Genomic DNA, 26714 nt, shown 5'->3' on the forward strand with positions numbered 1-26714 from the left:
TCATTTTTGAAAATAATTCACATTAATGTATGTACTCATATACAAGCAGAGAAGAAAGTTTGCAATATATAACAACCTCTTAATGATAGTAATGTCTGGAGAAGAGGAGAGTTTTATAGATGAAGAATGGATGATACTCTGACCTATTTTTGGATCTATAGAGAAGCACTATTTTATGATCAGAATGATCAGAACTTCGGGGGGGGGGGGCAAGTTTGAACCACATCTAAAAAAAGAAGATTGTCTACCAGAGTCAGCAGCCACTCACTTTATGAAGGAATAATAAAATCTAAATAAATATTTGGGATTAATAGCCTATATACAACATTTTAAACAGAAATGCAGTAACAAAAAGACAATCCAGTGAAAGCAGAAAACTCACCTGTACTATATCCAAAACCATGCCAGCTGAAACTGTTCCAAAGCCAGCCAGCAAAAACGGCACAAGTATCTGCAATGCCATGATGCCACTGGACTCTCTCGGTAATTTTGGGCTTGCTTCCACAATGACATCCTCATCCCCGTCACTAGATATATCCTCATCTTGTAACATGGCAGTAGTTTCTGAAGTCTCTCTCCCATCACAGTAATTATAGTTGGCATAGTCATCATACTTTTGGCTACAACCTGATGGTATATGTCCATTATTACCGTGAAAAGACTGTTCTGAGAAACCGTGGTATTCCATGTGTTGCTCAGATCTATTGCTAAAAGTCTGTGTTGCCACTGATAGTCCATCTTGCCAAATGCCATTTGCTTTTTTGTGCCTCTCTTCTTGATTTTTCTGGTAAATTACTGGAACCATACTCAACAGTAAGTTTAAAAACTTATCAGACTGAATTGTGTTTAAATTTAAAGTCCAGTCTACACAGCCTCCTCCACTACCTAAACCACCATTTGTTTTATTAGTAAGAGATCTTCCTTTACTATTAGTCATATTGTCATTGCAAAAGATCCGGTACTCCTGAGATCTCAAGCGCCGTGAACCATAGCAGATGAAGCAGAACCACATAAACACTTGTTTAAATTAAGTTGTTAGCTTCATTGTGTAGAAAATGCCTTCACTAATAAAAGGTGTTCAGAAGTTCCACAAAGGGACTGGATCTGGAAAGAAAAAAATTAAAAAATTAAATTATTTGAAACAGGCATTTGACTTATTGGTTAAAATACCAATTAAGACACCATGTCCCATATCAGAGCACCTGGGTTCAATTTCTGGCTCTGGCTTGTGATGCCAGCATCCACCAACACAAACTACCAGAGACAGCAGAGACTGGCTCAAGAGATTGGGTCACTGCCACTACGCGGGGGATCTGGAAGGAATTCCCAGCTCCTTGCTCATTCCTAGCTGTTGTGGGAACCTGAGGAGTGAACTAGCAGATGAGAATTCTCTATGGTTCTTTCTTCCTCTCTGCCTCTCAAATAAAAAATGAAAATTTAATTTTAAGATAAATAATATTAACTATCTCAATGTTTAGATTATCATATTTAGATGTAGAAAACACATGAGTTCTTCAACCCTACAGTATTGATACCGTACTTCATGGGCTTAAAACATAGCTTCTTTGTGCCATACTATTGCTGTTGTGTATAGAAATAGATTACAAAGCTATTATGTGGGCTTATTTTGATGAAAAGCATTTCTTATCTTTGTATACTTTATGTAACTAGTATCTACACAAGGTCTTCAACTCCCTCTGAAGTTCTGCAGTGGACAAACTTACTTCAAAAAGTGATGGTTTCCACTCCTATAGAGAAGACTCAGAATCAAATTGCTACAACCCTTAACACCCGTTTGTATACAGTGTTTTACTTAAAACATTAAATAATAAGCCCTATCACTTTATCTACAACTTGATATATTTTGCTATTAAAATATGAAGAGATAATGATGCTGTTTACTTGTTAAAACAAACTTGCAGATGTCCTTTATACTGTATGGGGCATTTATTTCAGGTATAAAATTAGGTTGAAGTCATATTCGTATTTGCAGCTCTGACACTGACACACACACACACACACACACAGAAATCCATTATAAGAGACTTAGGAACACAATTCCTTCTGTTATTTAGGAAATCATCAAACTGAAAAGAGATTACATGTATGCATGTCTGCCTTTCGCAAGCCAAAGAAAGCTTGCATTTATTTAAAAGTGCACTCTGTCCATTCACACTTCTCAAATCTGCTCTGAGCCATAACCCCAGGGAAGGACCTTGAATGGCTGACCCATAAACAGATTTTCCCTAAAGACTTGGAACTAAGAGACACAGACACACTGCAACTAGTCAGACAGTGATGGACACTGAAGCTGCAAAGGACATATGAGAGTACTCCAAAAAATTCACAGGAAATGTAATTAAATAATCTTATTTTGGTGGAAAAAAATGAAATCCATGAACACAGGGGATCCTCAAGAAGTTAGCAGAAAGGGGCCAGCACTGTGTCATAGCAAGCCAGGCAGTGCCAGTATCCCACATGGGCACTGGATCGTGTCCTGGCTGCTCCTCTTCCAATTTAGCTCTTTGCTTATGGCCTGGGAAAGCAGTGGAAGGTAGCTCAAGTGCTTGGGCCCCTGTACCTGAATAGGAAGCCCAGAGGAAGCTCCTGGTTCCTGGCTCCAGTTCAGCCCAGCTCCAGCTGTTGCAGCAATCTGGGGAGTGAACCGGCAGGAGAGAATGTCTCTCCCTCTGTCTATAAATCTCAAATAATAAATAAATAATCTAAAATGAAAAAGAAAAAGAAGTTCATGGAAAACACAAATTCAAAAGTCTGCATGGATATCAAAAATTTTGAGCACCAAAATAAATTCATCCTTTAGTTCCATGATCCCATGTGCTTTCTGAAGTATCCTCATATGCTAGGTATACATACAGAGCCCATTTGTACTACTGCTGCTACAGCTGGAAAGACTCTCAAAGCCACCTATCACAATGGGTCTCGAGGCCTCAGGTGTTTCTCGGGAGTGTATAGGCCTGTCTTACACTTCTAAGAGTACAGGAAATCAAGAAATTGGCACTGGGGGCCCGGAGTTGTGGTGTAGCAGGTCAAGCCACCACCTGCAATGCCAGAATCCCATACAGGTGCTGGTTCATGTCCTGGCTGCTCCACTTCTGATCCAGCTCCCTGTTAATGGCATAGGAAAAGCAAGCAGAGGAAGATCCAAGTGTTTGGATCCCTGCCACTCATGTGGGAGACCTGGAAGAAGCTTCTGCTTCAGCCTGGCCCAGCCACAGCCCTTCCAGCTATTTCAGAAGTGAACCAACAGAGAGCAGCTCTCTCTGTCTCTCCTTTTCCTTCTCCCTCTCTCTCTCTCTCTCTCTCTGTTTCCCTTCTCTCTCTCGCTCTCTCTTTCCCTCTCCCGCTGTAACTCTGCCTTTCAAATAAATAATTTTTTTTTTTGACAGGCAGAGTGGACAGAGAGAGAGAGAGAGAGACAGAGAGAAAGGTCTTCCTTTGCCATTGGTTCACCCTCCAATGGCTGCCACGGCTGGCGCGCTGCAGCTGGCGCACTGCGCTGATCCGAAGGCAGGAGCCAGGTGCTTCTCCTGGTCTCCCATGGGGTGCAGGGCCCAAGTACTTGGGCCATCCTCCACTGAACTCCCGGGCCACAGAAGAGAGCTGGCCTGGAAGAGGAGCAACCGGGACAGAATCCAGCACCCCAACTGGGACTAGAACCCGGTGGCCGGCGCCGCTAGGTGGAGGATTAGCCTAGTGAGCCACGGCGCCGGCCCTCAAATAAATAAATCTTTAAAAATAAAAAACCTTTATGTGCCATGATTCAAACACATTGATTGAGTTGGCTGCATTAAATATTATTTAACAGTTTTGTTCCAAAGACTCTTTAGATGATAAGCATGGCAAACACAACGGCAATTCTGACTTAGTACTTTAGATCCTTGTTATGTGAAGTATTGGTCCAATAGCACTGGCATCATCTGAGAGCTTGTTAAAAATGTAGGATCAAGGGCTGGCGCTGTGGCGCAGCAGGTTAAAGCCCTGGCCTAAAGCACCGGCATCCCATATGGGTGCTGGTTCTAGTCTCAGCTGCTCCTCTTCTGATCCAGCTTTCTGCCATGGCCTGGGGAAGCAGTAGAAGATGGCCCAAGTCCTTGGGCCCTTGCACCCACGTGGGAGACCCGGAAGAAGCTCCTAGCTCCTGGCTTCGGATCAACACAGCTCCAGCCATTGCAACCATCTGGAGAGTGAACCAGTGGATGGAAGACCTCTCTCTCTGTCTCTACCTCTCTCTGTAACTCTGTCTTTCAAATAAATAAAATAAATCTTTTAAATAAAAATGTAGGATAAGGGCTGGCATTGTGGTATAGTGGGTAAAGCCACCATCTGTGAAGCCAGCATCCCATAAGCGCACCAGTTTGTGTCCCAGCTGCTGTACTTCTAATCCAGCTCCCTGCTAACGTCCTGGGAAAGCAGTGGGAGATGACCCAAGTGCTTGGGACCCTGTACTCACGTGGGAGATCCAGAAGCAGCTCTAGGTTCTTGGCTTCAGCCTGGCAGAACCTTGGCTATTGCAGCCACTTGGAGAGAAAATCAATGGATAAGAACATCAATCAATCTGTCTCTTTCTCTCTCTCCCTCCCTCCCTAACTCTACCTTTCAAACAAATTTTAAAAATTTAAAAGCTTTTTTAAAAAATGTAGGATCTCAGTCCTCACTGATTTTTTTAATCAAAATCTGTACCTTTAATGTCATCCCAAATGATTTGTGAACTCAGTAACATGCAAGAAATATCTCCCAATATATTCAAAGGAAAATCTGATTTACATCTAACAGACCAAAAACTTGACAAGTTAGACTTTCAAACCTAAACAAGAATGTAAGCAGCATTAACACACACAGCACCACAAGTACAAGTGTAAACTGTCAATGGCTTTGTTAAATAATTTGGCACGTCCTACTGAAGTTGAAGACAGCCGACATGAGCCAGCAATTCCACCCCCCAAGCACCTACCGGAAGAAACTCTTGCATTATATACCAGAAAAGGAATGTTCTTAACAGCATTTTTCATACTAACAAAATAAACTGAAATTAATCCATAAGAAAGTATAAATTGTGGCATTTTCAACAATGCAATATATGAGGAAGACTATGATAAATCAAAATTTCAGGCTGGCGCCGCGGCTCACTAGGCTAATCCTCCGCCTTGCGGCACAGGCACACAGGGTTCTAGTCCCGGTCGGGGTGCCGGATTCTGTCCCGGTTGCCCCTCTTCCAGGCCAGCTCTCTGCTGTGGCCAGGGAGTGCAGTGGAGGATGGCCCAAGTGCTTGGGCCCTGCACCCCATGGGAGACCAGGAGAAGCACCTGGCTCCTGCCATCGGATCAGCGCGGTGTGCCAGCCGCAGCGCGCCAGCTGTGGCGGCCATTGGAGGGTGAACCAACGGCAAAGGAAGACCTTTCTGTCTCTCACTGTCCACTCTGCTATCAAAATAAATAAATAAATAAATAAATAAAAATTTTCAAGGGCATGGTCACATTTAAGGAAGTGGAAAAAGCACATGGAGGCTTCAAAAGATTGGTTATACTTTTTAAGCTTGAAGATTGAAAGTACCTCCTTCTTTGTTAGTGTTTTTTGCAACAGTTGCCTGTGGACTGCTGCATAAAGCATGAGAAATAAGAAAGCTTTACCAATGAAAGCCATTGGAAATTGGAACTGCTTATCACCACACCATAACCTAACAAAAGCTAACCAAAATGTATATATTTTAAAAAGGAAATTGAATCACAGATTCCTATCCATTTCAGTTTAAGAGAGTCTCTCTGATATATTAAGCACTTAGCAAGGGTAGAATCATTTGGTCTGGCCCTACTAAAGCAACTGCAGGCAGAACTAGAAATTCAATAAATCAATAGCAGGCTAATTTTTAAGTTGATGATTTTGTATGGCCTGTGAATGATCTTGGAAATAGCCAATGTCCCTTGGCAGAAAAAAAGTTCCCCAGCCCTGAAAGCTTCCAGTGTATGGTCGAAGAAATTTTGGCTTTTTCTAAATTTTTATTTATCTTCTTAAGACAGAGACAGGGATAGACAGAAGGACAGAAGAGTTTCCATCCCCTGGTTCACTGCCCAACTACCTGCAACTGGCAGAGCTGGGCCAGGCTGAACCAGGGAACTGGGAACTCAATCCAAGTCTTCCAGGTTTCAATCACTTAAGTCACCATCTGCTGCTGCACAGGCTGGTGAGTATTAGCAAAAAGTTGGAATCAGGAGAGGAATGGGGTCTTGAACCCAGGAACTCCAACATGGAAGGCAAGTGTCTTAACTGCAAAGTCAAATGTCTGCCCCCAAAAATCTTAAAAGCGTGACTTCCAAATATTTGGCTCTCATAAACCAAAAAAATTTTCTCCCAAATTTTATGAAGTTAAAAACTATCTTTCCTCCAAAATAATCAAACATCTGAAAACTAAAAATGAAGAAAGGACAAAAATCGGTTCATACTTTCAAAAAAGGACAGGACCAGTGCTGTGGTGTAGTGGGCTAAGCTTCCACCTGCAGTGCCGGCATCCCACATGGGCACTGGTTCCAGTGTCGATTGCTTCTCTTCCAATCCAGCTCTCTGCTATGACCTGGGAAAGCAATAGAAGACAGCCCAAGTGCTTGAGTCCCTGCACCCAAATGGGAGACCTGGAAGAAGCTCCTGGCTCCTGGTTTCAGATCAGCTCAGCTCCAGCCATTGCAGCCATCTGGAGAGTGAACCAGCAGATAGAAGACCTCTCTGTCCCTCTCTCTGTAACTCTGCCTCTCAAATAAATAAAAATCTTAAAAAAAAAAAAAAAAAAAAAAAAAGACGGCCTTTCCATTGTACATATCTAGATTTATGGAAGAATTTCATATTCCCTGTGAAAATTTTGTCACATAGTTCAGCACTGGTCTACAAAGTCATGTCAGGGAATTATTAACCAAAAAAATAAACTGATACTGGACACTTTTTGTGCATTCATCTTTAGATACAAAAAACATTAATACTAAAAATGCTTATTTTTAAAATTTAAGAAAAAGAAGTATATGCATATTTGTTTGCTAAATGAGAACCTCACAGAAAATCTGCTCAAAGTACCAGAGAGGCATTGTATTCCAACACAAAGGTTCAGTAATAATGCCTGAAGGGGCCCGGGCTGTGGTGCGGCAGGTTAAGCTGCCACCTGTGACTCCTGCCTCCCATTTCAGAGTGCTGTTTGAGTCCAATCCAGATTCCTGCTAATGTACCTGGGAAAGCAGCAGAAGATGGGAGACCAGGATGGAGTTCCTGACTCCTGGCTTAGCCCTGGCCCAGATATGGTTGCTGTGGTCATTTGGAGGATGAATCAGCAAATGAAAGATCTCTGGCTGTCTCTCGCTCGCTCTCTCTCTGACACTCTGTATTTCAAGTTAATAAGTAGATAAAATCTTTTTTTTAAAGAAAATTAATAATACTTGGAAAATCCAGCAGAGCTATAAGTGAGCAAGCATAAGTCAAGCCTAACTACTCAGAAAGACACTGAATGGGAGTTTAACACTTGGTCATTTCCCATAACAAGAAAAGTTGTTATGTAATCTATTATAAGTAATTATCACATTTAGTCATAAATCTCAAAACTGGTTAAGTACTATATATTTATATAAATACACTAAAAACCACAGTACTATCAGAGAGATCACATCAAATAAAACTATACTTGACTGATTTTATACAAACTATTTTGTTTTATTTAAATGTTGGTGCATTCCTTTGAATACCCAATAAGTGCTTAGTTGCATAACAGGTTCAAAAATGTAAGAATTATGCCTATTTAATTTGCTTTTTGCGGCACCCAAACAGTAGGATGCCTCTAAGGCTGCTCAGTTCTCTTCCCTACTTTCATTTAAAGACCCAACCTTGTATAAGCTAAAGTCCTCACCAATTTCCCTCAATAACTAACTCCTCCCATTTTAAGGAAAAATATTTTTAAAAGCCCCAGTAAGTAGCCTTTTATATATCAGTTTCATCATCTGACCTCCTTAGCTTTGCCATTTATTATCTAAAAATCCTTTTTCTTGAAGAACTGACCATCTGACCACCTTTCTCAGCTCATATCCCACACAATTCCAAAGTAATTTTCTGGTTTTCTCATGTTCATTCTGACACCAATTTCTTCTATCCCGTCATCATCCCATTGCCAAACCCTATGAAAATTCATCAGAACAAAGGGGAAGTGAACAGGCATTCAGCTTAGCTATTAAAACAATTAAGATGCCGAAGTCCTGTGGCACAATGGGTTAAGTCACCATTTAAGATGCCTATCTTCCATATCAGAGTACCTGGGATGATGTCTCGCCTCCACTTCTAATTCCAGCTTCCCATTAACGCCCACCCTGTGAGACAGAAGATGATGTCCCAAGTACTTTGGTCCCTGCCACTCACATGCAAGACTCAGATGGAGTTCCTGTCTCCTGGCTTCAGCCTGGCACAGTCTTGGCTGTTGCAGGCATTTAGAGAGTGAACCACTGGATGGAATATATCTCTTCTCTCATCACTCTTTCAAATAAATAAATATATGATAAATAAGCCTAAAATAAAGAAGCCCATGTACCATATCAGAGTACCTGGGTTTGATACTCAGTTCTGGCCCTCACTCTAATGCAGACACTGGCAGATGGGGAGTGATGGTACAGCGTTTGGGTTCCTGCCACCCATGTAGGAGACCTAGACTGAGTTACCGGCTCCCAGATTCATCTCCCGCCCAGTTCTGTATGTTGTGGGCATTTGGGGAATGAACTAGCAAATATGACCAATTTCTCTCTACGCCTCTGTCAAACAGATTTTAAAAAGAACACCAGGGAACACCACTGTCCCATTTATGTGGCCCACAGATCTTGACTACTGAATCATACTGAAGAACTCTTTTCTCCATTTGAACTAATCTTCCAGCTACTGCTAAAATCATTTATCATTTTTACCCCTTTGATTTCATATAGGCTCCCCCTATAGTGCTCATTTGGGGTTCCATATTAATTCACACTGATTCACTATCTTCTATTAAAATTAACAAGTCAGAACTTCATTTATGCCAATCAAATCTCCTTTGTTTAGCTTTCCCCCTTCTATACTGTCTATGCACTATTTCTAATACCCTGGAATTTTTCACTTCACTCAAAAGGCCATCGTAAAATTATGCTACTTCAAAGAAATCTACCCAAAATTATTAGAATTAAGAATACAGAGAGCAAAGAACTGTCAAAACTAAATGATGCAAACACAATCAGGAATTTTTTTTTTTTTTTTTGAAAGGCAGAGTGGACAGTGAGAGAGAGACAGAAAGGTCTTCCTTTTTCCATTGGTTCACTCCTCAAGTGGCCACTGAGGCCGGCGCACCGCACTGATCCGGAGCCAGGAGCCAGGTGCTTCTCCATGGTCTCCCATGCAGGTGCAGGGCCTAAGCACTTGGGCCATCCTCCACTGCACTCCTGGGCCACAGCAGAGAGCTGGACAGGAAGAGGAGCGACTGGGACACAATCTGGCGCCCCGACCAGGACTAGAACCCAGTGTGCCGGTGCTGCAGGCAGAGGATTAGCCTATTGAGCCGCTGCACCAGCCCAGAAATTTTTCAACCACTTACAACTTAAAAAAAGAACTTTTTAAGGTTAAAAGTATCCATTTAGTCTTCCACTGGCAATTCTCACATAACAGAGATGATATCTTATGTTTCCCGTGATATTTAATATTTATCATTTGGCCCACAAGAGTTGTATGGAGTTGTAACTCCATATGGCAATGTAAAAGAAATTTCCAGAATTCCACATGTACTATCAGTGTTTGGCTGGGAAATCATTCAGTTAAGAATGCAAAACTTGAATAAATAAAAAGTGCATGGATCTATTTAGCTTGATTCCTGAAGCATACCATGGGAAGGGAACTATTTCATGGCAACAACACTACAGAATGAAGGTGAGCTTAGCTAGCAACCACCCCATGAATTTCATAAAGTATAAGTCTCAAATTGGCACAAATCACAGCTGAATTAGAGTAATTTACATACCTTATCCTGTAATCTTATTGTTCAGAAGTCCTTGGGAACTAAAATATTAAGAAATGCCAGAGGGCAGGCATCATATACAGCAGGTTAGGTTACTGCTTGGGACTCCTACATCCCATATCAGAATGCCTAATTAGAGATGTCGCTTTTTTTTTTTTTTTTTTAGATGTCGCTGCTCTGGGCTTGGGATTCAGCTTCCTGCTAATGTTCCTGGTAGGTAGCAGATGATGGTCCAAATAACCCACAAGGGAGACCAGGATGGAGTTCCTGGATCTGAGGTTCAACCTGACCTCCCTGAATTTGAGGAGTGAACAGCAGATGGAAGATGTCTCTCTCTCTCTGTATACATATCTCTGTCTCTTTCACTCTCTCTCACCCTACCTTTCAAATAAATAAATGAATCTTAAAAAAGCAAATGCCAGGCCGGCGCCGTGGCTCACTAGGCTAATCCTCCGCCTTGCGGCGCCGGCACACCGGGTTCTAGTCCCAGTCGGGGTGCCGGATTCTGTCCCGGTTGCCCCTCTTCCAGGCCGGCTCTCTGCTGTGGCCAGGGAGTGCAGTGGAGGATGGCCCAGGTGCTTGGGCCCTGCACCCCATGGGAGACCAGGAAAAGCTCCTGGCTCCTGGCTCCTGCCATTGGATCAGCGCAGTGCGCCGGCCGCGGCGGCCATTGTAGGGTGAACCAACGGCAAAGGAAGACCTTTCTCTCTGTCTCTCTCGCTGTCCACTCTGCCTGTCAAAAAAAAAAAAAAAAAAAGCAAATGCCAGGGTACTTCAAAAAGTTCATGGCAAATGCATAAGGTTTTCATAAAGTTTTTGAAACACCCTATCACAACCTCACACAGACTGATCTCTCTGACTAAAAGATTCACCCCTAAAGTAGAATGAAAGTATCTCTTTCTTCTTTTGGCTTAAAATACAGAGGTAGTCCTCAGAAAAATCTTGACTCCACTGACTTACACTGAATTCATGAACTCAAGTAGATTTATTTAGGTAATAAGTAATGATATCAAACTTTCTAGACAAGTTTGAAAAATACAAGAAGACTGAAAGGGCAAGTAACTGCAAGTCTGAGACATGGAATTACTGTAAAATCCTCTGTACAAACACAAGAGCTTGAGACAACAAGGACAGGATTCAGTTACCAATAAACAAAAGCTGGCTCTACAGAACACTCACTCACTGCCAAGGTTGCTCCTGACATAAGAGTAGCATCACCAGTTTTCTAACCCTGAAGTTTCTATACGCTGCTAAGACAGCTGAACATTTCTAACAATTTCTTCTATGCTAAGAATAAGAGGATAATAAATCTTCTGCATAATAAATCCTCAATCCACATCAAATAATTCTTCAATTTATAATTTGACATTTATAATTTATAATAATTTATTATATAATATATAATTTATAATCATGTATATTTATAATTTAAGTATTTCAAATTATTATTTCAAATAATTTTTTAAACTAGAGTAATTGATTTCGTGTAATTGGTTCATGTCCTGGCTGCTCCTCTTCCGATCCAGCTCTCTGCTAATGCCTTGGTAACACAGCGGATGATAGCCCAAGTGCTTGGACCCCTGAACCCACGTGGGAGACCCAGAAGAAGCTCCTGGCTTCACGTGGACCCAGCTCTGGATGTTGCAGCCATTTGGGGACTAAACCAGCAGATACAAGACTCTTTCCCTCTCCCTCTCTGTAACTCTGCCTCCCATGTAAATAAATAAATCTTAAAAAAAAAAAAAAGTTATACTACTATAGTTTTAATGATCTGTGATTATTTTAAAATTAAAAAAAAAAAAAAAAAAACACCACTTGAGACTCCCACATCCCATATCAAAATGCCAAGTCTGAGTCCCAAAGACTGGGTTCAAGTCAGCTTCCTGATAATGTACCCCCTGGAGGCAGTAGTGATGGCTCAAGAATTCGTGTCCCTGCCACTCACTTGGGACAGCCAGATGGAGTTTCAGGCTCCTGACCTTGGCCTAGCCTGACCTGGAAACCAACTCACTCTCCCCACTTCTCAGTTACTGCCTTTCAGATAGATAAATAAATCTTCAAAAAAAAGCCAATGGATCAACTAAAACATAACCCACTTAAACCAACACTACTTACTGAGAAAATGCTGACAGAATAAATATGGTATGTGTCCAAAGAACTGAGTGGATTGCATAAACAGAGTACAGTTTATTCTACCAAATACCACCAGATAGATTTTATCTAGCCCCTATGAAAACAACCAACTGAAAAGTGGAAAATAATGCAGTCATTTAAGTGGGAATTCTGATTGAACTGATAGCAATGCATCAACAGTTTCTATAATATAGGAGGCAAACAATGAACAAAAATATCAGCACTACTGTTAGAAACAAATCAATGAATGGTAGAACAGCAAACATGCTGAATCAGAGAACCTTTCTGAAGGTGAGAGGTCACTTTAAAATAACAAAAAACGTATATTTACCTTATTCTATCTTAAACATTTTGTGTATGTACTTTAAAGACAAAACAAAAAAGTTACCAAAACTTAATGACTCTCTTGCAAGTAACATATAAGATCAATTTCCTGCAAACAACTTCAGGGAACATCATCCCCTTATCACTTAACATCACCTTCCCTATACAAAGTCCATGAAAATTTCTTTAGAAAGAACAGCTACAGAAAGCCTTGCTACAGAAGACGGGTATTTTGGGTTCTGTTCAATAAAGAAGGAGCCACTTTTTAACTTTAGCAGTGAAGAAGCACAGCTATATCTAAAATTCAAACCTTAAAATCCATTTATTTATCTAATGCTATATTCCTAGTTTTATTTTCTAGGGTACCAGTTTTGTTCTTCTATTTTTTGAAATCAATACTTCTTGTAGGTGTTCTTTTATAAGCTTCCTTGGAACTTTTGTGTAATGAAATAGAGTACCAAAAAAATAAGACAGAAATAGCACATTTCCTTACCTTTTTCTCTAGCGCTTATAAATCTGAAATAGGTATATTTAGACTCTAAGTAACTGCAGCCATCAGCATTTCCAATGAGTAGACTTTGTTATTCAGAACTCATACAAAAAGTACACACTCATACTTCACGCTTAACACATCCTTATATTAAGAATTCAATTCTGTGGGCCAGCGTTTAGGGTAGATTAAGCCTGTGCCTGCAGTGCTAGCATCCCATATGGCACTGGTTCAAGTCGTGTCTACTTCACTTCCAATCCAGCTCCCTGCTAATGTGCCTGGGAAAGTTGTAGAGGACATCCCAAGTGATTGGGTCCCTGAACCCACTTGGGAGATCCGGAAGGAGCTGCTGGTTCCTGTTTTTCACCTGGCCCAGCTTCAGCCATGGCAGCCATTTGGGGAGTAAGCCAGTGGATATAAGATCAATTGATCTCTCCTCTCTCCCCTCCCTCTCTCTCTCTCTCACTGTACCACTGTCTTTCAAATAAATCTTATAAAAATTAATTCTGGGGGCCAATGCTGCAGTACAGTGGGATAAACTGCTGCCTGCAATCAAATATGGGCTCCAATTCAAGTCCTGGCTGCTCCACTTCTGATCCAGCTCCCTGCTAATACATATGGGAAAGACAGCAGAAGATGGTCCAAGTGCCCGGGACACTGCAGAAGCTCCAGGCTCCTGTCATTGGCCTGGAGCCTCCCCCAGCTGTTGTGGCCATTTGGGGAGTGAATCAGCACAGTGAATGGAAGCTCGCTCTCTAACTCATCTTTCAAATTAAATAAATAAAATCTTTTTTTTTTTTTTTTTTTTTTTGGACAGGTAGAGCTATAGACAGAGAGAGAGACAGAGAGAGAGAAAGGTCTTCCTTCCATTGGTTCACCCCCCAAATGGCCGCCATGGCTGGCGCTGCGCCGATCCAAAGCCAGAAGCCAGGTGCTTCTCCTGGTCTCCCATGCGGGTGCAGGGCCCAAGCACTTGGGCCATCCTCCACTGCACTCCCGGGCCACAGCAGAGAGCTGGACTAGAAGAGGAGCAACCAGGACTAGAACTCAGTGCCCATATGGGATGCCAGCGCCGCAGGTGGAGTTAAGATTAACCAAATGAGCCATGGCGCCGGCCCCTAAATAAATAAAATCTTAAAAAAAAATCAATTCTGAAACTACAAACCCATTTCTGAGACCAACTTATACAACTGACTCTTTGTATAATTAAACTGAAAATTTTACATAAAAGCTTCCAGGACTTTAGAGTGTAAATACCACTGAGTCAAAGTTTCAAGGAAAAAAATTATTTTTATAAAAACAAAAATGAGGAGCCGGTAAACTGGCATAGTATCCTGGGGCACCAGCATCCCATATGGGCACCAGTTCGAGTTCCAGTAGCTCTACTTCCCACCCACCTCCCAGCTAATGGCCTGGCAGCACAGTGGAAGATGACCCAAATGCTTGGGCCCCTCCATTCATGTGGGAGACCCAGAAGAAACTCCTGGCTCCTGGCTTCAGATCAGGCCAGCTCTGGCCTTTGCAGCCATTTGGGGAGTGATCCAGTTGATGGGGGACCTCTCTCTCTTTCCCTCTCTGTAAACTGCCTCTCAAATAAATGGATATTAAAAAAAAAAAAAAAAAAGCAGAAGCAGAAATAAAGAAAGAGTGAGAAAGAAAAAGAAAAGGGATAAAAGTGCCAAAGTTTCAAAGAAAAACAAAACTTCTGCTTTTATATAAAGAAAAAATTTCTTGCCACATGCAAAGTTATCATTTTTCTTCCACATTTTAAGACCAAGAATGTTCCAAAATCTTCATAGGTCTCGTATTTCAAGTGTTACTCAGCACACTTCAACTCATCCAGCCTTCTGTTTCCCCTGTGGCCACAATGAAAGGACACCCTGACTCCTCCTGAGCTGGTCCCATGAAGTACATGACCTTCCATAGGGTGATGCAATAGAGCAGTTCTCACACCAAGGTCTTCCTGAGGCAAAGACCTAACATCTCCCTCCCTCACCGGGACATCTTCACATTGAGACCACCATCAGGAGGGCAAAGCCAGATCTTCCAGCTTCCTCAAACCATACTTTCGCTAAGTCACTTCAAGTGCACAAACTCACTAGAAGAGATCATATGCAGATGAGGTAAATCACAAGTACACATATCTTGTTACTCAATTAGCTTGGCATCTAACTGGACCAATGATCTAACTGGTTAGAATTGAGCACTTTTTTATTCAAACACACACACACACTCGCTATCAGCACAACTCAAAGCTACCCAAATACCCTGCTAGCTGCCATACAGGGTCCTAACCACCCCTCTTTTTAACTATTTTTTTTCTTTTTATTTGAAAGGCAGAAAGAGAGCTCTTCCATCCACGGTTCACTCCCCACACACCCACAATAGCCAGGTATGGGCCAGGTGAAAACCAAGAGGCAGGAACTCTATTAGAGGTCTTCCACATGGCAGGAGCCCAACTACCCTCATCTGTTGAGCCATCATCTGCCGCCTCCCAGAACGTGCATTAGTAGAAAGAACAGACGCAAGAGTCAAACCCAGGCAAGTAGGATATGGGAAGTCAGCATCCCAAGAGGTGTCTGAATCTGTTGCATCACACATCTACCCCTAATCGCCCTTCTTTTCCAATTTTTCAATAAATAACTACATCTGACCCACTAAACTCCACGACAGGACCAGATTACTAACCAAATCCAGAGTATGGTTCTCCCATAACTCATCAGGTGTAATTCAAAATAAAAGTAACCTCAAACAAAATGAAGTACAAGAGTCACAATGAGGTATGATATTACCCCATGAATATTATTTCACTTTTTTGAAAATTAAAAATATTAAATTACATAGTTCTCTTACTAATGTTCCAATAAATGACTAGACTGCCCATTAAGCACTGTTCCCAGGGACTGAGAAACAGGTTTTTGTTCTAAGGAGTAATATGAGTTTAACCTTAGGTTATAAATTTATACATAATCAAAATTTCATGCTTGGGGCCGGCGCTGTGGCGCAGGTTAATCCTCGGCCTGTGGTGCCAGCATCCCATATGGGTTCTAGTCCCGGCTGCTCCACTTCCAATCCAGCTCTCTGCTGTGGCCTGGGAAAGTAGTATAAGATGGCCCAAGTGCTTTGGCCCCTGAACCCACATGGGAGACTGGGAAGAAGCGCCTGGCTCCTGGCTTCAGATCGGCGCAGCTCCAGCCATTGTGGCCATTTGGGGAGTGAACCAACAGACGGAAAACCTTTCTGTTTTCTCCCTCTCACTGTCTGTTACTCTACTTCTCAAATAAATAAAATCTTTTAAAAAAATATCATGCTTGAATTTAGACTTCAGTCAGGCATTTATGTATTCACTTATTCATTCATTTGAATGGCAGAATCAGAGAGAAAGAGTTCCTTCATCCTCTGGTTCACATCTCAAATGGCCACGACTATCAGGTCTCAGTCAAGTAAAGGCCAGGAGTCAGGAATTCCATCTTGGTCTCTCATATGGACAGCAGAGGCCCAAGTACCTGTACTATATTACTCTGCCCTCCCAGGCACATTAGTAGGAAGCTGGGTCAGAAGCAGAGCAGCTAGGAATACAACCAGCACTTCAATATGAGATGCCAACATCCCAATCAGTGGCTTATCCCTCTGTTCCATGATGTTGGCCTCAGCCAGGCACATTTTTTTTTCCAATCTAGCTTACTCTTTTATTTAGTTTTTTCCCCAGAAACCTTTTATTTAAGGAATAGAACTTTCATGCATTTCATCAATACAACTTTAGGAACATAGCGATTCTTTCCAAGGTACCCACCCTCCCACCCTTCTTCCTCCTCACTCTCCTATTCCCATTATTTTTTACAAAGATCTATTTTCAATTAATTTTATACACGATTAACTCTATACTAAGTAAAGAGTTCAACAAATAGTATGAACAAAAACTAACTCAACAGTTGAGAAAGAGCTGTTCAAAGTCACTGCAACTCAAAGTGTCAATTTCACTTCTAAAGATTACCTTTTAGGTGCTCTAATAGTTACCACAGATCAGAGAGAACATATGGTATTTGTGCTTTTGGGATTGGCTTATTTCACTAAGTATGTTTTTCAGTTTTACATATGTTCTAGAGATTCTTGACTTGTTGATTTCTAGCTTCATTCCATTGTGGTCAGAGAAGATGTACAGTGTGATTTCAATTTTTTTGAATTTGCTGAGAATTGCTTTATGGCCTAGTATGTGGTCTATCCTAGAGAAATTTCCATGCCCTGGTGTGAATAAAATGTATTTTGCATCTGTAGAATGAAAAGTTCTGTAAATATCTTTTAAGTCCATTTGGTCTAAAATGTCAATTAGCTCTGTTGTGTACTTGCTGATTATCTGTCTGGTTGATCTGTCCATTGCTGAAAGTGGAGTACTGAAGTCCCCCATTACTATTGTATTGGAGTCTATGTCTCCCTTTAGACCAATTAACGTTTCTATTAAATAGCCAGGTGATCTGTAATTATACATATACATAGGTACATATACATTTAGAACAGTCATATCTTCCTGTTGAAATGATCCCTTGATGATTACATAGTGCCTTTCTATGTCTCTTTTACCAGTTGTGTTAAAGCCTATTTTGTCTGATATCAGGATGGCTACAGCAGTTGTTTTTTGGTTTCTGTTGGCATGGAATATCTTTTTCCATCCTTTCATTTTCAGTCTGTGTGCACCTTTATTGATGAAATGTGCTGCTGGCAGGCAGCAAATAGATGGGGTTTTTTAATCTGTATCTTTTAACTGGAGAGTTGAGGCCATTTACATTCAAGGTGACTAATTTTTCCATAAATTTCCCTATTGCTTACTTTAGATTTCCTTTGTATTTTAATGGGAGATTTTCTGCCTTCAACTTCTTTCACAGTCATAACCATGTTTCTGTGTGTAGCATATCCTTAAGCATCTTTTGTAAGGTTTGATGGGTGGTGACAAAGTATTTCGATTTCTGTTTGTTATGGAAGGTCTTTATTTCACCTTCATTCATAAATGAGAGCTTTGCAGGGTATGGTATTCTGGGTTGAGAGTTTTTTTTCTTCAAAGATTTATGTTATTTATTTGAAAGACAGAGTTATATAGAGATGTCTTCCATCTGCTGGTTCACTCCTCAAGTGGCCACAACAGCAGGAGCTGAGGTGATCCAAAGTCAGGAGCCAGGAGTTTCTTCTGGATCTCCCACTTCGGGGCAGGGGCTCAAGGAGTTGGGCCATCCTCCGCTGCTTTCACAGGCACATTAGCAGGGAGCTGGACTGCAAGTAGAGCAGCCAGAACTGGAACTGGCACCCATATGGGATGGCAGCGCTGCAGGCCAGGGTTTTAACCCACTGCACCAAAGCACGGCCCCTGACAATTTTCTTCTAATACTTGGAATATACCTCCTATCCTGCAGGGTTTCTGATCAGAAGTGCACTGTGAGTCTAACTGGAGATCCTTTGAAAGTAATTTGGCATTTCTCTCGTCCATATTTTAGAATCTTTTGTTTTATTGTGGAGAGTTTGACTACAATGTGTCATGGTGAAGATCTTTTCTGATCATGTCTACTAGGAGTTCTATGTGCTTCCTGTACTTGCATGTTCCTTTCTTTCTCCAAATTAGAGAATTTTTTGTAATTATTTCAGTAAAAAGGCCTTATAACCCATTCTTCCTTTCCATGTCTTCAGAAACTCCTAAGAGCCACACATTGGGTTGTTTGATAGTATCCTATAAATCTTCATCAGTGTTTAGTTTTCTAATTTTTTTTTTTTTTTTTTGGTCTAAATGAAAAATTTCCAGAGGTTTGTCTTCTAACTTGGATATTCTCTATTCTGCCTCATTTCTAGTCTGTTGTTAGGGCTTTCCACCAGGGCCAGTGCTGTGGTGTAGCAGGTAAAGTCGCTGCCTGCAGTGCCAGCATCCCATATGGGCACCATTTCAAGATATGGCTTGTCGCTCCCCCTCTTTGTGGAGGAACGACACAGGACCCTGCGCTGTTCTTTTGTCTGCTCAGCCCTTCCCGGGTTTGCTGCTGGTTCTTCCCGGGTTGGCTGCCGACCCTCCACCTCCGTGGAGGGGCGGGCCCCCCTGCCACTTTCCCCACGGAACCCTGCCACTTTCCCCACTTCCGCGGGGGAGCGGCACACCGCCGGCCGGCTCTCTCGGGGGCTGCTCAGATGTTATCCGGATGTTCCCCTCAGATGTTCCTTGTGCATATTGTCTCTCTCCTCCTTTATAGTCCTCTTCCACCAATCCCAACTCTGCTACCCACACGCCGAGCACGCTGCTCTCCTCCAATCAGGAGCAGCTCCTACAGCTTGTCAAGTTGGTGAGAGGCAGCTGTGCAGAAGCTGTTTACTCCCTTCTCAGCGTCATATTGTGGGAGAGCAGATGCATAGAATAAGTCTTAATTCCAGTACTTAGTCTAGTCCGAGTTGCTCCCCACACTGGCTACTCCACCTTTTTTTTTTTTTGACAGGCAGAGTGGACAGTGAGAGAGAGAGACAGAGAGAAAGGTCTTCCTTTTGCCGTTGGTAAACCCTCCAATGGCCGCCACGGCTGGCACGCTGCGGCCAGCGCATTGTGCTGATCCGAAGGCAGGAGCCAGGTGCTTCTCCTGGTCTCCCATGCGGGTGCAGGGCCCAAGCACTTGGGTTATCCTCCTCTGCACTCCCGGGCCACAGCAGAGAGCTGGCCTGGAAGAGGGGCAACCAGGAAAGAATCTGGCACCCCGACCAGGACTAGAACTCGGTGTGCCGGTGCCACAGGCAGAGGATTAGCCTATTGAGCCGCGGCGCCCGCCACATATATGGACTTAATTCATAGCTTTGCTTCTAATTACTTCTGAGTAATCCTATGATTAATTTTTTGAATTCCATTTCTGGATATTTCATCAAGCTCTTCGTCTTCACATTCTAGTACTAAAGTGTTGTGTTCTTTTGAGGGTGTCATGTTGTCTTCCTTATTCTTGTTTCTTGAATTGCTGTGTTTATTTTTAGCATTTGTGGAGATATTTTTTTTTTCTCCCTGTGATGGCTTTTATCTTTGGACTATCCCTCTGTAGCTTAGTGGAGTGTCCGCTCTTTCAGTAAACACCCAGAGACATGTGCTGGGTGTGGCCAGGGAGCTCTGTTCAGCACTCCAGGGTGAAGGGAGTATCCAAGGTGACAGCCAAGCTGGGCATGGTAATTTTTTTTTTTAATCAGAGGGGAGGTTTGATCAGCTCTTTTGGTGTAGCCTCACGTTCACCCCCTCTCCTCCAAGGAGACCAATGCCTGGGCGCTAGCACCAGAGGGTACAATATTCATCCATGCTGCCACAAGAACCATACAAAGGACCCATGTGGTCCTCAGTGTAAGCAAGAATCCTGCAGCAATGACCCTCATTAGGGAATAAGGGAGTCCCAATACATGGAGCCACCCATAGAGACTGCCGAAAGACCCAGGCATACCCTGTGCCCTCCCATACAGCAGCCACAGTGTTTTCACAGTCCCAGCACACAACGCTCCCACAGTCAGGAGTATCCAACCCCCTGTCAATTCTCCCTGCCAGATTCAGGTATCTCCTCTTGGCTGGTTGCTGAGCACATGGACACAAACTGGCGCAGCTATTACGTATGTCCAAAATGGCACCTGCCCTCTTTCCACTTGTTACAGGAAGCTAGTGCCAGGTGGTCAGGGAGAGAGACTCATGTCCTCCTTTTTTCCCTCTAGGTTGGCAGGTACACTGTCTCCCACAGGGCTCCAAGCCAGACTCATGCCAGGCTCTTCCCACACCTTTATCGCCAGGGGCTTGGGCTGTTGTAATCTGGTCTCACCTCACTCTCCAAAGCTGGTGCTGAGGCTCTCAGCTGCTGGGGTCCTAAGTTGTGTGTGTCCACACCCTCCATGTAATCTAGTTTCCCTCTAATTTGCATGAGGTTTCCTCTGCAGTTTTCTCCCTTAACTCTTTCCTAAGATTGCACTCTCTACACTTTTTTTTAGCTATCTTCCCCTAGACTTGAGCAGTAAGCTCCCTCCCCATTCCACCATGTTGGAATCTCTCAAGGCATATTTTTAAAAGAAGAATATTTGCTACTTATTCAAACTTGTTTTATTCATGTGAAATCTTTATGGCAAAGGCCTATTCTATTCATAGAAATTTTACAAAGTTTACTGAGTTATTTTGCTATGTTTTCATAAGCTAACTAGGCCGATAACATGATTTTCATTGAATCATTTTATGTGAGATTTCAAGTGACTTATTCATCAAATTTCACACTTCAACTAATTGCTTCCAAAAATTTAATATCAAGAAGCATCAACACACTAATGATAATGATAGTTATAAGCCTGGGCTCCAAAGTCAAACTGCTTGGGTATATACTATGGCTTTCCGTAACTGTGAGACCTATGCCTCTGTATTTCAGTTTACTCATGAAAAGCACATTCTTCCCTGCGCTATTGTTAGGATTAAATGACTTTAAACATACAAAGTACTTAGAACACTGAACTAAGACTCAAAAATATGCTAATATTTATTATTTAATCAGTATTAAATTTTTTGAAGGATTCAAAACCTAACTTTCCATCTGTTTCTCCTCTTACCAATGAATATACTATATCATACAATCACAAAAACAACTGCTATATTGCAGAGGCGAGGAATCTTTTTTCTGTCCAGGGCCATTTGTATATTTATATCACTGTGGGCCATACAAAATTATCAATATAAAAATTATATTGCTATAGATTTACTGAATTTCAATTCCCACCTGAGATTGCCTTGGCAGGACCAGACCAAATGATTTCATGGGCCTTATATGGTCCATGGGCCAAACATTTCACATTTGTGCTGTATTAGATCTCCTGGTTTATAATTTTCAGATGACCTGTTTTATTCTAATTTCCTATTTAAAAAAAAATCAACAGGAATTTCATGTTTATATTTTATACAATTTACCTAATCCTGTTTTTCATTAAATGTCCAGCGTACCAACCAGTGTGTGTGTGTGTGTGTGTGTGCATGTATGTGTATACACACACACTAAATAGTACACACACACACACACAGTATGAGTCTTCAGGGAATCACAATGTTTTAAAAGGACAAAAGAAAACAGAAGTTAGGATAGGAAGTAGCCCTAATATTATTTTTAAGTTAAAACATCTTGATTTCATATACCTTTTAATTTTAGAAAGACATATTAACATTTTTTACAATTTATAAATTAAACTATTTTAAATCATATTCTAAGGGTACTCTGCACTAGAAAACTAACTCTATTCTACCAGAACTCAAGAAACATTGAAAAGATGGAATCTGTAGCTGGCGCTGTGGCGTAGTGGGTAAAGCCGCCACCTGCAGTGCCAGCATCCCATATGGGCATGAGTTCGAGTTCTGGCTGCTCCACTTCCAATCCAGCTCTCTGCTATGGCCTGGGAAAGCAGCAGAAGATAGCCCAAGTCCTTAGGCCCCTGTACCCACATGGGAAACCTAGAAGAAGCTCCTGGCTCCTGGCTTTGGACTGGTGAAGCTCTAGCCATTGAGGCCAATTGGGGTGTGAACCATCGGATGGAAGATATCTCCCTTTCTCTCTCTCTGCCTCTCCTATTTGTATTTAACTCTGACTTTCAAATAAATAAATAAATAAATCTTTAACAACAACAACAAAAAAGATGGAATCCAAGCTGAGATAAGTTTATAAAGAAGTTTATGGAACAAGTGTTTAACCCAATAGTTAAGACATCTGAGTCCAAAATTGGATTGCCTGGTTTCAATTCCTGACTCCAGACTCCTGCCAACGCAGGAACTAACAGGCAGTGATGAGGGCTCAAATAACTGGGTTCCTGCCACTACATGGGAGACCTGGATTGCATTCCTGGCTCTAGGTCCATCCTAGTCCCAGAAGTTTCTGGCATTTGGGGAGTCAATTAGTGGGTAGAAGATTTCTCTGTCTCTCTGCCTTTCAAATAAGTGTTTTAAAGGGGTTTACTTTCGCTCACAATTCTGGAAGTTCAGAGTCCAAGATCAGGCAGGCCCCACTGATCCAGCTCTGCTGAGGGGGTTCTTGCAGGTAGAGTCATTAGATGACATATGCCATTACAAGGCAAGACACAGAGAATGCACTTATCTATGCCCAGGAGGTCTCTCACATTGCCATCACGATCCAATCTAATCACTTCCTAAAGACCCCTCTTTTAAACACTAAGTTCCATTACCACAAGACTGGGTAACCTCCTGAGCTCAGAGGCACTCAAGCCTACATAGTTTCCTATTTTTTTGAAACAATTAAAACAATTACTATAAAAATTAACTTTTTCTTAAAGATGGAGGAAAGTTATAGATAATGAAAAATAGCACATGGGCTTTGAACTGTAGACTGTCTATTAATTTTCCTTTCATTATTATAGATGTAATAATCTTTCACTAATTCCCAAAATAACGCATTGGAAAATTACAGCTAAAGATTTATTTCTCACCTGAATATTCCTGTGATACTATTAGTTTCCTACATTTTTATACTCACCTTACCAGGAATAGGATAGCTTATCAGAAGTCTACTCTCAGACTGAATAAAACACTGCTCCAAAGAACTGCAGTCTAAAAAATAGTAAGTCCTCCAACACATTTAAAAACTTAAATCCAAAGGAAAGGTCACTCATTTAATTTATCTGCAATGCCACTTACAGCAAAAAAAAAAAAAAAAAAAAAAAAAAACCAAAAACAAAACAAAACAAAACAAACACAACAGAGGCAGGCATTGTGGCAAAGCAGGTTAAATCACAGCTTGCAATGCTGCATCCCATACTGGAGTGCCAGTTGGAGTCATGGCTACTCCACTTCTGATCCAGCTTCCTGCTAATGTGCCTGGGAGGGCATCAGATGATGGCCTAAATGGCTGGGTCCCTGCCACCCACGTGGGAGACCTGAATGGAGTTCTTGACTCCTGGCTTTGGCTTGTCCCAGCCCTGGCTCTTGCAGTCATTCTGAGAGTGAATCAGAGAACAAAAGATCTCACTCTGTTTCCGTCCGTCTTTCTTTCCCTCTCCCTCTTTCTCCCTCTCTGCCACTCTTGCAAATCAATATGTCTTTTTTTTTTTTCAGGTAGAGTGGACAGTGAGAGAGAGAGAGAGACAGAGAAAGGTCTTCCTTTTGCCGTTGGTTCACCCTCCAATGACCGCTGCAGCCGGCACATCGTGCGATCGAAGCCAGGAGCCAGGTACTTATCCTGCTCTCCCATGAGGGTGCAGGTCACGGCGCCGGCGCAAATCAATATGTTTAAAAAAAAAAAAAAAAAAAAAAAAAAAAAAAAAAAGGCCGGCGCCGCAGCTCACTAGGCTAATCCTCCACCTTGAGGCGCCGGCACACCGGGTTCTAGTCCCAGTAGAAGCGCCAGGTTCTGTCCTGGTTGCCCCTCTTCCAGGCCAGCTCTCTGCTGTGGCCTGGGAGTGCATTGGAGGATGGCCCAAGTACTTGGGCCCTGCACCCCATGGGAGACCAGGAGAAGTACCTGGCTCCTGCCATCGGATCAGCACGGCGCGAGACCAACGGCAAAGGAAGACCTTTCTCTCTGTCTCTCTCTCTCACTGTCCACTCTGCCTGTCAAAAAAAAAAAAAAAAAAAAGCCTGTATTTGTATGTACTTATTTAATATTTTTTAAAAACCCAGGAGATAGGTATTCTTTATATTTTAGCAAACTAAGTCTCAAGGAAGTTAAATAACACATCCAAAGTAAATAAGGTAAAGAACCAAAACTTGAATTCATGACTTTGACTAGTCAGTTAATGATAAGGATGCCCTGCAGGCATTGTGTTAGGATCCTTGTAGCCATGTGCACAAGGACTACAGAACCAAGACTCTTCAGTGTCCCCTCCCAGCTCCTCTCATGTCTCAAACTGGAACTCAGTAAATTGGACTCAAGGCAGAGTTGCAAACAGGGGTGAGGGGTGGGGGGAGAGAGGAGAGAGAGAGAGGTCATCCATTCACTGGTTCACTCCCCAAAAGGTTGCAACGGCTGGAGATGGACCAATCCGAAGCCAGGAGCTTCTTCCAGGTCTCCCACCTGGTACAGGGGCCCAAGCACTTGGGCCATCTTCGACTGCTTTCCCAGGACATAGCAGAGGGCTGGCACTGCACATGGCAGCTCTACCTGCTATGCCACAGCGCAGGCCCCAGATTTATTTGAAAGGTAGAGCAACAGAAAGAGAAGTGGAGCACAGCACGGGCCCCCTAAATAAATCGTTAAAAAAAATGAACTGTGCATATTATTTCCTCATATTTAGATTTATTTGTATAAATTTTTATATATTAACATTTTCAATTTAATTATATGATGCACTCCTTAAAATCGGGCTGTAGAACAAAAAAACATAAAATTCAGTGAATATGTTTACAAAACCATCCTGAATCATCAAAATTTGACTGTAGCATTCTAGCTTAAGATATAACATCTAACTTTAAAAAAAAAAAACAGATTAGCAGAAGTTCCACATTTCAAAAACATACTAAGACAGATTTAAATCAGAACTGAAATCTCTCTACCTTTCATGAATCTTTCATAACTTCTCTTGCCACTTATCAGAACCATACACTGAAAGAATCTTTCTTTCATGATTGGGTTTCACAATTTAATTCTGTGAAGTCATAGAACTATGACAGAATAATTTTTTGACAACAAACTGACATCATTAAGTTCTTAATTGTAAGTTCTTTGGGGGTATTTGGATATTCTGTTTTTTACTTAAGAGCAAAATCTATTTCCTGTTGACTCTTCATTAAGCTAATATGATTGATAGACTTTAACCTGATTTATTCCCTTTGTCCCCACTGTCTTTCTAAAACTGCCTCTTGGAGAGTACTCAGAGAATGCCTATTTAGTAAGTTCAAACAAAATATAAATGATGTCTGGATTGCCCATACCTGTGAACAATTTGTGTCATTGCCCAGTACTTCTTGAGCAAAGAAACACCAAAACCAGTAAGGTAATGATTTTTTCTTTTTTCTTAAACTGTGCAACATTCCCTTTATTTATTTTATAAACATCATTTTATGGCATACATATAAAGCAACAGCAGCAGTTACAAAATGTTGTCTGAGGAATCTTAAGAGCTCTGTTTTTTCTTATCTCTATACCACTTTACTGTAAGATATTAGTACTTTCTGTTCAATTACCTTTTCAATAGATTAATGTGGTTCTGTCATTGATACAATTTCAACTGAGAAAAAAAATTCTAGTACTCATTCTTTGTCCAAAACCAAGTAGTACTAGAAACAAAGCCACTTCCATTTGTAATATTTCTCTTTTTCTCCAAAAATAAGCTATACTGGACAAGCATAACTATTTTACCAAATACAACACAAGTCAGCAAACACACTTCTTATGCAAAGAAATTAGAGTTGCTCAGGAAAACAAACTGGCCTGTGAAATACATGCTCTGCCAAAACAAAACAAAAGGCATTAAGGAGACTTAGCAAACAAACAATCTCTCAATCTTAGTTTCTATTTGCAAAATAAAACCTTAGGACAAAACTGATTGGCTAAAAAAGGGTGGTGTGAAAGGGATCAAACCAAGTAGGTCTGGCCAGAGTACTCAGTCATGGAACAAACAGAGGGATAGAGAAAGGTCTCCAAAACATGGCACCTAATGGACAGACCAATCAGCTGGTGACTACTGGGGGAGCACAGCCTTATACCCACATGACACAAATCCTTTACATACAGGTCTGATGCATCACCATAGGTAAAATTTCAGGATCTCTTGTTAAAGTACAAATATAGCTACTGTAAA

General features: G+C 41.7%; 1 protein-coding gene across 8 annotated transcripts in view; it reads right to left on the reverse strand.

The window, feature by feature from the left end:
* Window positions 1-26714, reverse strand: part of SLC41A2 (solute carrier family 41 member 2) — a 140713-nt gene that overhangs the window by 105907 nt on the left and 8092 nt on the right. For 5 of the 8 annotated variants that reach the window (XM_051846057.2, XM_051846056.2, XM_051846064.2 and 2 more), the window contains exon 2: window positions 383-1104. In XM_051846057.2, coding sequence (XP_051702017.2) covers window positions 383-1012 — 630 coding nt within the window. In that variant the 5' untranslated portion in view covers window positions 1013-1104. Of the gene's footprint in view, window positions 1-382; window positions 1105-4471; window positions 4539-25467; window positions 25489-26714 lie in introns of those variants that run through there. The other 3 variants (XM_051846060.2, XM_051846058.2, XM_051846062.2) reach the window with 3 other exon arrangements.

This window comes from Oryctolagus cuniculus, chromosome 11 (genome assembly GCF_964237555.1).
Source record: "Oryctolagus cuniculus chromosome 11, mOryCun1.1, whole genome shotgun sequence".
Lineage (NCBI taxonomy): Eukaryota > Metazoa > Chordata > Mammalia > Lagomorpha > Leporidae > Oryctolagus > Oryctolagus cuniculus.